This window comes from Eumetopias jubatus, unplaced genomic scaffold (genome assembly GCF_037043125.1).
Source record: "Eumetopias jubatus isolate StellerSeaLion01/CBP00866 unplaced genomic scaffold, mEumJub1_p1.0 scaffold_11, whole genome shotgun sequence".
Lineage (NCBI taxonomy): Eukaryota > Metazoa > Chordata > Mammalia > Carnivora > Otariidae > Eumetopias > Eumetopias jubatus.
In genome coordinates, this window is record NW_028274817.1 from 92,369,587 (window position 1) to 92,380,701 (window position 11,115).

Genomic DNA, 11,115 nt, shown 5'->3' on the forward strand with positions numbered 1-11,115 from the left:
CTGATAAACCACACAGAAATGCCGGCGACAGGGCTGTGCTCTTTCGCTTTTACAATCAGCCGCGACAAACTGCACGCTGCCTTGGCTAGCCTTGGCTGGAGCCTGGGGGGGGGGGCGGGTGGGGGGAGGGGGGTCCCCTTGTTCCGGAGAAACCTGCCAGCTGCTGGGCTTGGTGCGAAGGCAGTGGAGGCAGACACAATGCTGCTGTTGTTGGTTTGATCTCGAACTGGGGATTGTTAGTCTGGCTTTAACTGTGTGGTAAGGGGGGAATGTGAAGGCTGTTTACAGCGAGTGCAAATAATGTGACAGCTGTTGGTGCACGAGCAGCACTGCGCTTACACAAAGCGTGCACTGTGCAGGCCCGCGGAGAGCTGCAGAGGTGGCCGCTGCTTTCTGGCCACGGCGTCCTCGGATGAGAGGAAAAGTCAGCCGCGCTGCGCACCGCCCCCCCACCCCCACCCCCGCCCCAGCACACATCTTTACGGCTCCCAGGCTCCCAGAATCCGCACGGAGGTGCAGGATGGCATGTGATGTGTCGTCTAGTCCTGCAGACGTGGTGGGAGAGGGCCCACGGGGTCCCGAGTGTCACTGTCCAGAGAGGCTTGGCCAGGATCGCTGGGCCTGAGTCCTCAGGGGCTCATAGGCACGGTTTTTAAGATTTGGGAACGTAACTTGCAGCCCTGAGCAAGCTTGTTGGAAACAGTGTGTTATTAACCGAAGGCTTTCTGGAAGTCGCAGAGGCTCTGGTGGCCCTCGTTGCCCCTCTGAAGTGGCTCTGTTACTGAGACAAGTTAGAGAGACAGGTGGGCACTGTGTTCTGTGCACTCACCACTCTTTCCCCGGGCTGGAAACACAAGTGTGTAGGCTCAGGACCCAGAGCGGGGGAGGTCTACTGGGGCGGCGGGGGGAAGCGAAGGGGTGCACTTTGGCTTTTGATTACCCACACCCCTTAACCTTCCCTCGCAAGCCTTCCCATTTCCAAGAGTACATTCGCCTTCAGCTGTAGGACGCAAAGGTGCGGCCCTGAGGTGTGCCCACGGCACCACCCACTCTGTGACTTAGATCAGCTAGATGCCCACAGCCACAGGCCTTCTCTGAGGTCCTGGTCGCCCGCCAGGCACTGGGGGGAGGCGCCAGGGTGGGAGGGAGAGCAGTTGGAGGCGGCAGTCACCCCCCCCCCACACCCCGCCCAGGCCTGGAGATGTAGGGCTGGCCCAAGCAGGTGGGTTCAGGATGGCCAGACACGTTGGGCCTGCTTCTGGGCTGTCCTGGGGCCAAACGGGTGTCAGAGTCGCTCCCCTCCCCCTCCCAAGGCTGGAGCCTTCACAGCCCTGCGCCCCCCGCCCCTCACGGTTTGGAGGATCATTTAGAGCTGATTTAATTCTGTATCTTGTCCTTCTCTGTGACTTTGGTCCCTGGGTGTACAGCCTCCAGGATATCTGCAAATTGAGTTCCTTGCCCCCAGCCTCCCAGGTCTACCCTCTCTGAGTTTTAACGTGGACTTCTATATCCAGTTGGGTTCCCCAGTGGGGAGCTGGGAGATGCTTCTGGAGTGATACATGAACTTCGGTGCCAGTTCTATAAATTGGTCTCTTTTTATGACGTGTGCCATTTTCTGTAGGAATGTTGCTTGCAAAACGAGTTTCGCCTTGGAGGAAAGGCGGAAAGATAAACAAGCCTGTAACGCCAAAACACTGGCAGTCTTTCTCCTCCTTCCAGCTCTCTTAAAGCAGCCGGGCTGTATTTCCAGGATTAGACTCGTGCTTGTAAGAGGGACTCTGGTTGGCTTTTTTTTTTTTCCCCAAGCAAATGCAAATTAGAGAAAAATAATTTTCTTTCAACGATATGCAATGTATTAGTCACTTGTTATCGTGCTTCGAGGCAGGCCTCATTTGCGCGTCTGCCAGCTCGCTCACATCTGCTCGGCGCTGTTCGGGGCATTTTAACCTTGGCGGTGTCGTGTCTAGTCCCACGGATCAAGGAGGAGTAATTAAGCTCTGAACAGCTACAAAAATTCACGGGCCCCCATCTATACCGTAGTTGTTCCGCAGCTTTGTTTGGGGTGTTCCGAGTTCCAAGATTGAGTAGCAGACACGGGGTTTCTTTTGTTCCTCGTCAAGAAAGTGGGAGCCCCTCTCCTCCTCTGACCCTCACCCCCAGCTCTCCCAGAACTCCCAGGCAGCACACAATCAGCCAAGGAACCTGGGTGCAGATCACAGGACCCCGTGTGTTAGGCATCTTTTATGCATAAAAAGTTCCTTTGTGCCTCCCGTGTACTCCCGATAGCTGATGTTAATGGCCTTACGGTATAGCTTGTTCCATTGCAGGGGGTGGGGTGGGGGGTCATGAAGTGCGTTTTATTCCTACAAAATCCTGGTGGAGATCGCAGTGCATGGACACCCCCTCTGGAGTTGTGATATGGATGGTTTATTCTGGATTTGCCCCCAAGGCTGTGCAGACTCCCAAGTGGCAACCCAGTTCTGTCGGGATTAGCCTCAAGGGGGTGTGGGTTTTTTGGGGGGCGGGGGGGTAGTAAGGGTGATTAATTGCATTCCACCTAGGTTTTCCTGTCCTGGGCTGCCTCCTGTTGAGGGACACCAGCTTCCAAATGGGCCCTCTCTCGCCCACGTGGTGGTGTGTGGCACCACCGTGAAAGAAAGTGAAAGGAACAAAACCCTGAGGCGGTGGCTTGCATCGGTGTCAGGGGAGAAGGGGAAGTGTCCCATGTTGGTCCAACAGAGGACCCCGGGTTGGGGTGGTGGTGCATGGCAGAGACCCACCCCCGGTTTGGCAGCCACTCTCCCGGTGCATCCTTGCAGGGGCCTCCCCTCTCTGAATCTTTCCCCACTTCACAGTTGGCTGCACTTGGCTTGCTGCGGGCGGGGGGGGGGAGGGGGGCGCACGTCTATGGAGAATAACACTCCAGTCTACTCGGAAAGGATCCCAGGATGATGGCCAGGAGGGGGTCTGCGTGTGCGCATCCAAAGTTCCTTTTTGTCAGAGATTCAGCGGCGGGGGCTCGGGAAGGGGGGAACCCCAGAGGAGCGCGCGGGCCGCAGGGCCCGAGGGGTTACCTGGGGTCGGGAGACTAGGGATTGCGGAGGGAGGGCGGTCGGGCCGCCTCCCGGAGAGAGCCGGAGTTCCTGGAAGGCCGGGCGGGGGCGCGTCGCGAGGGTGTGGGCGTGTGCCGTGGCGCGGCCCGGCGCGGGGACCTCGGTGTGGGGGAGCCGCGAGGAGGGGCGGGCCAGCCCCGAGCGGCACGGGTGTGTGTGGTGGGAGAGAAAATCCCTTTGTTGCCGACCGATCGCGCTCGGGGCTGAGGCGGGGGAGGGGGCGCCCTTCCCCTGCTCGCCCTCACCGCGGCCGCCGAGGGCCAAGTTCACCCCCCGACCGACCCGAGTGGCTCTCTGCTCTGACCCAGGCGCCCTGGGAGGAGGCAGGGAAGGTTCTGGTTGCTCAAAAGGTCAGGGCCTAGCGAGTTTCCCATCCTCCTCACTCCCTCTCCCCTCCTGCCCCGCAGCTCAGTCTGTTACTAATGCAAAACTTGGGGCGTGGGTGGGGACGCCTCCGGAGGCAATGGCCCCGGCTTGGAGTGTGCCAAGAGACAGCGCCTGGGCAGGCTGGATCACTCCTCCCAAACCCCCCCCCCCCCGCCGCCAACACCCTTGGAGGGCTGGTAGACGGAGCCAGCCACCAACCTCAGCCACACCCCTGGAAGCCTGTGGCCATGTCCCGTCGGGACGCGGGGGGGGGGCAGTCTTGGGGTCCCCCTCGCCGTGCGTCCTGCAGCTACACCCCCCGGGGGAAAGCAGCCCAGGAGGACCCGCCCCCAACCGTGCACATCCGGGAGAGCGTTTTCCTCCCATCTTCTACCCCCACACATCCCCCCTTCCCCCCATCCTAAAATAGGAACTTCTTCACCCCTCCCTTTCTTGATACCGGAGAGAAGTGCTGCTGTGCCACTCAGTCTGCTCTTGGGGCAGCCCCGGGAAGGGCTCCCACCGGCTTCGCTTGGGCTTTGATGAAATCCGCGCAGCTCTGCTGAAGGTCACCCCTCCCTGGCCTGTCCCCCCCCCCCCCGTGTCCCTGCCTCAGCCTTCCCACTGCCACACAGAAGCTATGCGGCGACCTGGGGTTGTCACACAACATGCTTGGTGGAGTCAGATGCTGTTTAATGGGGTTCAGCGTGGCAGGTACTAGCTATCGCCAGGCAAAACTCAAGTCCGTAGTGCAGTTTAATCCTCTGGAAAACACGGTGCCAAATATTTACAGATGAGGGGACCAAGGTTGAAGAGGTTCGGCCACCTGCCCGGAGACACGCTGTGGATGAGGGTGGGAGCTGGGAGGCTGTGGTGGTGACCATGTTCACGCCAGCTCTGCGGCGAGGGAGGCCCCTTCCCCAGCACGCCCTGCACGCAGACGGTCTGGTCTCCCCGATGCCAGCTCAGCCTTCTGAGCCAGAAGCTTCCCCCGCCCCCACACCTGCCCAGGCCTTCTTGGCCGCTGACTGGGTAACCGCCTGATGGCACAAGGGGCGCCAGGTCAGAGAGAGCCTAGGAAGGGTCACCATTCGTGCTTGCGTGGCACGTGGGAGTTGGGATGGTTCGACGGCGGTGCTTTCCACTTTGTCGGTGAACTTGACAAGTGTGATGTGCAGACTTGAACTGAGCACCACGTCAAGGGCAGAGGCAGTAAAAGTGGCCTGGTGCCAGGAGGAGCCCAGTGGAGAGAAAGGAGGGGTGCCAAGTGTGGTCTGGTGCTGCCTCCCCTCCCCTGGCTCATCCCAGCCTCTCAGTCACTGCGGCTTCCCTTCTCAACCTGCTGTTTGTTGTCGGCCAGGGTAGATCGCCTTTAAAAAAAAAAACAAAACAAAACAGCTCTCTCCTTTGCCTCAGTGCACAATGGTGTCCTCGTGGAATGGTGGTGGCCGGTGCTGCTCGGGGGCCTGTGTGCCCCTCCTGTCCTGTCAGAGGATTGGCCGTGCCTCTTTTTTTTTTTTTTAAGATTTTATTTATTTATTTGAGAGCGAGAATGCGAGAGAGAGAGAGAGAGAGAGAGAGAGAGAGAGAGCATGAGAGGGGGGAGGGTCAAAGGGAGAAGCAGACTCCCCGCAGAGCAGGGAGCCCGATGTGGGACTCGATCCCGGGACTCCGGGATCATGACCTGAGCCGAAGGCAGTTGCTTAACCAACTGAGCCACCCAGGCGCCCTTGGCCGTGCCTCTTCTCAGGGATGACAGCTCCTAATTTTGGTCCCTCTGACCTCTATCTGCCAGTCAGGCCCTTTCGCTGGTGTCCAAGCCAAGCCTAGAACTCTAAGCATAACCCTTGGCTTCCAGAGCAGATAACTGCCCACGTCTGTTGAGGGAGACCCAAGTTCTCTTATGCTTTCAGTTACTGCCAGTCCGAGAGCCAGAGTCCACTCTGGGGGCCGGGGTGGTGGTGGTGCATTTTGTAAGCCAGGTCTCTCCCCAGAGCTGGGTGTTCCAGCAGGCAACCGTTCCAATTCCTGGTCTGTTCTTTAGAAACCAGACACTCCTCAGTCTCCCCGTCTGACCTCTTCTCTCGGCCACCTTCCCCTTCCCTCTCCATCCCTGTCCTTGCCTCCTTGGCCCCCTTCTCTCCACTACTGGAAAAAGGGTTAAAACCCCGTAGCCAGGATGTAGCTTAGCAGCTCACATGGAAACAGGTTGGTGCTTGTAAAGTGCTTTTCTTGAGTGACTTCACACATCTTGGCACTTCTAGCCTACATGTGGAAGAGTGGGGCGGGGAGGGGAGGCTGGTGCACGCGGAGAAGTAAGGGCAAACAAGCCTCTCATAGTGGCAAAGTGCCTGCTCTGTTTGTCATCTAAATCACATTATTTGTCCTCTCCACCGTGGCCCCAGGGTCAGCGAAGTCAGTTTTGAAGCACTTTCTCTTAGAGTTTAAAAAAAAAAAAAAAAAGACCCCACTATTTCGACAGCCCCTTCTAGAAGTAGAGTGGGATGAACATCGCTGTATCTCCGCCTCTCAGTCTCTTTGTGTTTCTCACCCCAGTGTCCCCTTAGCTCCACATCCCGGGGCGGGCGGGGGGGGGGGGGCAGGTCCTCGGGGCCTCCTGGCCTCTGCCACCGCCCAGGATGTTCCTGCTGGGGGTTCCTGCCGGGCATCCGGCCTCCTCCCAAGCAGGCTGTCACCCTGGAGAAGGGCCTCCTGACAGGCAAGGCCATGGCTCACTGGCCCTTCCCGCTCAGCTCCCATCTTTGGCCAGGAACCTGAAGAGTTAAAAGTCTTTAGCTTGTTGCAATGAAATTATGGCTGGCGGTGGCGCCGCTGTTTGTTCAACAGACCTCCACTTTTAAACAGTTCACAAAAAGTTCATGGGGCAGCTAAAGATTGTGTGTGTGTGTGTGTGTGTGTGTGTGTGAGAGAGAGAGAGAGAGAGAGAGAGAGAGAGAGAGAGAGTAGTCAGCAGGATCCAACAATGTACCTCCTCCCTTGTTTTTTCGTGTACAGCCTCCTCCCTCTGCCATCTCCCCAACACTCCATCTGACCCCCGCGCATGCCAAGCCACCTCATTCTGATGCTGGGTGTCATCTAAGTGTGTGGCATTAATGTTGAAAAGTCCACAGGAGGGGCCCTGGAGAGGTGGGGGTGGGGTGGGGAGAGCTTTGAAAGCACCCAGTGCTCCCAGATACCCTCCATCACATTGCCCTTTCCTCCAAGTCCAGGCTGCCCCTTCTCAAGAAAAGCCCTTTTTGCAGGGGCTGGGCGGGGGCAAAGTAGGATGATGGAGACCACACCCTTCCTGTTTCTTAGGTGCTCACAGGTCCTTGTCACAAGGCCGCTACTAAAGGAGGTGGGGAGGTGGCAGCTTGTTGAAGGGGAGGCCACTTTGGGGACAGCAGAAGCTTGAAGTCTCAGAGGTGGGCGCGCGCGCGCGCGCGCACACACACACACACACCTACACACACCTTTTCCTTCCCACGTCCTTTTCTTAGGGGTTTGATTGACCCTTTTTGCTCCCGGTGTGATTTCTGCATTTCCTCATGGCGTGCAGCGCGGGATGGCCTGGTGTGGTGGGTCCCAGGTCCCACTGCCGCAGCTGATGACCAGGTCGCCTGCACCAAGGAATGTTGCCCCACCTTCCACATCAGGCCACCCAGAATGTCTTCCCTTTGTTAGAAGGGGCGGCAGGGGTTAGGGAGGGGACAGTCCCTTGAATGTGCCTTGTGGTTGTCCCTGCCCTAGTGGTGGCCTCCCCTCCCCCCCCCCCCCCCCCCCCGCCCAACTCAATTCGTAGGTTTGGAAGAAGAGAAGCCCATGAGCCCCCATGGAACCTTCTTCAAGACCCCAAGTGGTCTTTGCGGGGCACCATGGCTAGCCCATTGGAAAGAGAAGGAGGCGCTTCCTGGAGGAGGCGCTCCCTGGGAATCGCACCAGGCCTGCTGCAACTGCAGATTTCTGCCTCCTCCTCCTCCTCCAGCTTCATTGTTGGGCTCTAACTCCGCGCCGCGTGTCTGTGTGTGTGGCTCTTGATTAACAGACGGTGTTCTATGTATAGGGGCCGACAGGGACACTGGTGGACAAAAGGCCTAGTTAGGACAAAGAACTGCGGAAGGATAGACCAGCCTGGCTTTTGGATTCAGGTGCTCCCCCACCCCCACCCTCAGTTACTCCCAGAAAGAGTCCCTGGACCTGGTGCCTCCAACCCCACCGACCTGGCAGTCTGCTCCTTGTGCTCAAGTGTAAAAGCAAGCATTTGCATATTTTTCCCTGCTAACAAAGGAAATGTGTCGACTTAGGGAACATTTGGGCTTTCGGAAACTGTGTGGGTGGGTGTGTGAGGGAGGAGAAAGAAAAGTTCCCCCGACGATCTGCACACCACTGATTTCGCACTCTGCCTTGGGTCCCGTGTAAAGAGAGCCCAGCCCGGCCTGGCCCAGGGACATGACAACGTGTTTGTGCGCAGGGAATTGCCCAGGGCCATCGGTCCCAGGCATTAAAGGCTCCCCTACTTATTAACCCAGCATTTAACAGCAGGATATGGGCTGAAGCGCAGTCAAAAGAAACGGCTCAACCTCCAAAGAGCAATTAAAATCCTGCACGAGGATAAATCACGCGCCGTGATAATCCTGTTAATAAAATGCAGCTTGTCCTGACCCTTCACTCATGCAGCAAACTAGAATGTGATGTGGGTGGGGGTGGTGGGCAGAGAAGGTAAGGAAGGGCGGGGAGAGGTGCTCTCCCCTCCTCTGCCCGGGGCAGCCTCCCCCTCCCCGTAGGTGGAAAATGGGTGGCTTTTGCCCGCTCCCAGCGTGCCAGTGGCTCGGAGCCCAGCAGCCTGGGCTGCTAAGACTTCTGCACTCACTAATGATTTCTTGTCCCCAGCGAGCAGGCGTCATGGAATTACTTAACCGCCTCCCTCTGCAGCTCCCAGACCAAACCACCCGGGGTTCGGCGCCTCATCTGATCACGGGCTGGGTGGGGTGGCTCACCAGCCCACCGACTCTTTGTAACCCTCCATCTGTTAAGTAGCCCACACCACAGCCCCGGGGACACCTGGTAGTTTGGGTTGCCACACCGGACTCTTGTGCCTTCCACCAGCCCTGGTCCTCTTAGACCCCAAAAGAATCAGCGTGTGGCTCCCCTAGATTGCAGCACCGTATGCTGCCACATGTGTTCCCCAAAGGCTGAGAAAGGAGAGGGCAGGCAGGGGTGGCCGGGGGTGGTGGTGATGATGTGTGCGGTTACTTCGGACGGCGGATGGTGTGGCGTGTGGCCCTTTGACCTCCCCCCCCCCCCCCCCCGCCCGCTGGGAAGTTGCGGGCCGCCCCTGTACCCTTCAGGTCAGGTGTGTTCCCTCACTCCCGGACATCTGTAGAACATGGAGCACAACCTGCCTTCCGGACTCTGCATTCTGTATGCATTGCCTAGAAAGAGGGCCTCTCTGATTCCCTGTTTGGCTCTTTATTCAACCTCCTGGGATTTTTTTTTTTTTTTTTTTTATTTAAACAGACTAGACGCTTGAAGAAAAGCTGCCATCCAAGAAGACGACATGCTTTCAGCAACCCCCCTGTATGGGAACGTTCACAGCTGGATGAACAGCGAGAGGGTCCGCATGTGTGGGATCAACGAAGACAGGTGAATGTGCCTGTCTGGCTGAGGCCTGGGGAGCGAAGGGTGGGTGCCGCCCCCCCCGCTCCCCACCCCCGCCCCGCATGCTCCGGAGCAGAGCCCCTGCTGAAGCCCCCCTCACCTTCTCACAGCCACAGTGGGCCCAAAAGGGGTGGGGGAGAACGATCTCCCGCCTAGCTGGCGGCCCTTGATTTACAGTTTTAACAGGCAACCCGGCTCAGCGAAGCATTGCCGCCCTTTAAAAGATTAGCCCCTAAAGCGGCCTTTCGGTGCACTTTCGTCCTTAATTTATTATTTCATATTTATGAAGGAGAATTAATCCCAGTCTATATGCTGCTTTAACTCTAAATGTCAGGAGTGTGGGCCCAGGTGGATCGGCATTCGATGTGCTTTTAAAACAAATAGTTTGCTCAGTAATAAATGGGGAGACGGCCACCCCTTACTTCATTTAAGCCCCGGGTTTCTCGCTGTCCTCTGCGGCCTCTTCGGCGAGGCCATCGGCTCCCGGTTTCAGTCGCCCGACAGCCCCGCCGGGCCCCCTAATCAGTAATTTTGGAGCGTGGGGTAGCGGCAGCTGAGCAGTAGATGATGGAAGCGGCTCTTCGGGGTATCCGCTGCCACTTGTCAGCGACCTGATCCTGGGGATTTGGAAGTTGGCACCAAGCGCTTTCTCTATCGGTGCGGTCTGATAACGAGTCCCAGGGCGGCCGCGGCAGCCCGGCACAGATGTGCGGCTCGCTCTGCAGCCTGGAGCAGCGGACCTTTGTATCGTGTGTGTGTGTGTGTGTCCCCCGTCATTCTGATAAAAGCACTCAAATATGGCTTCATTATCACCATGGAAACCAGTTTTGTAGAACACGGGACCTAACTTTGTTTGGGGAAAAGTTTTGAAAGCCTGCCCTCGTGAGGAGCACGGAAGTGACTGGTGCGGCCGGCGCCGAGACGCCAGCCTTGTGTCTCCGCTTCGGCCTTTGGCCATCGTCCTCCCTGATGTCTGTCCTCACATAGAGCTTTCAGAGGGCCTGCTAGGACGGCAGAGCTCAGATTGGCCTCCTTGGCCTCTCTAGAGAAAACAAACGGCGCAGGATCTTCGTTCCTGCGTCGGCCAGCTTGGGGCCCAATCTGGGATTTCCCGTCCCCGTGGTGCCCTGCCTTTCCTCTGTTTTCTCCCAGCCCAGCTGAAGCACCGCTTGGGGACAGCTTTCAGTCGGGGCCGTTTGGGGAGGAACGGTTCGGTGAGGGCGGTTTGAGAAATGGGAGTTATTAGAAACTGGTTTGTTCTGGGGTGATCTGTGAAAGATGGATTAAGTGGGGAATGCGTTCACGAAGTTTGGTGTGTCCTTTTTAAATAGGAAAATTCCTGTAAGTGATGGTGACGCTTCAAAGGCCAGACTGGAACTGAGGGAAGAAAATCCCTTGAACCACAACGTGGTAAGAGACTCATGGCTTCTGTCTGAACATCAGTGGTCTGTAATCCATCGTGCATTAATTTGCATGCCACCAAAGGGGCTTTTGGGGGTGGGGCTGAGCGGGATGCTTGTTCTGCAGGACCTGGCCCTCACCCGAACTCTGCTTGGCCCCCGCGCTGCTTTTGACACGTTGGCCATTTATGTCCGAGTCCCGTAGCGACCGGTGCCTCCTTTTCTTTGATAAGCCACGCGCCACCTCCGTGCTCCCTGGAGCTGGATAAATTTCCAGCCTCCAAGTAGACCTTTAGGGTTTCCTTTTCCAGTAAAATATGAAACACAGACAGCAGGGAGAGGAAGTCAAAAGACGCAGCCACAGTTTGACCCATGGCCTTCTTTATTGATTTAGAAATGAGACCACTAAAGTCCTCCTGCCCTGCCGTCCTACCAAAGATTGTTTCTTGTTATATTAAATAAGCATGCTCCCCTACCTCTGGGAAAAACCAACCAACCCACCCACCCAGTGAGCACCACCCCGCCCCCCAACCTAAAGGGCCTGGGAGGTTCAGGTCGGTACCCCATGAGGCCACGTG

At 57.4% G+C, this 11,115-nt stretch overlaps 1 protein-coding gene across 9 annotated transcripts in view; it reads left to right on the forward strand.

Moving 5' to 3' along the window:
* BCOR (BCL6 corepressor) overlaps positions 1-11,115 on the forward strand; it is a 44,976-nt gene that overhangs the window by 11,277 nt on the left and 22,584 nt on the right. For 7 of the 9 annotated variants that reach the window (XM_028113408.2, XM_028113407.2, XM_028113414.2 and 4 more), the window contains exons 2-3: positions 8,997-9,122; positions 10,469-10,547. In XM_028113408.2, the coding sequence (XP_027969209.2) occupies positions 9,037-9,122; positions 10,469-10,547 (165 nt within the window). In that variant the 5' untranslated portion in view covers positions 8,997-9,036. Of the gene's footprint in view, positions 1-8,996; positions 9,162-10,468; positions 10,548-11,115 lie in introns of those variants that run through there. The other 2 variants (XM_028113416.2, XM_028113417.2) reach the window with 2 other exon arrangements.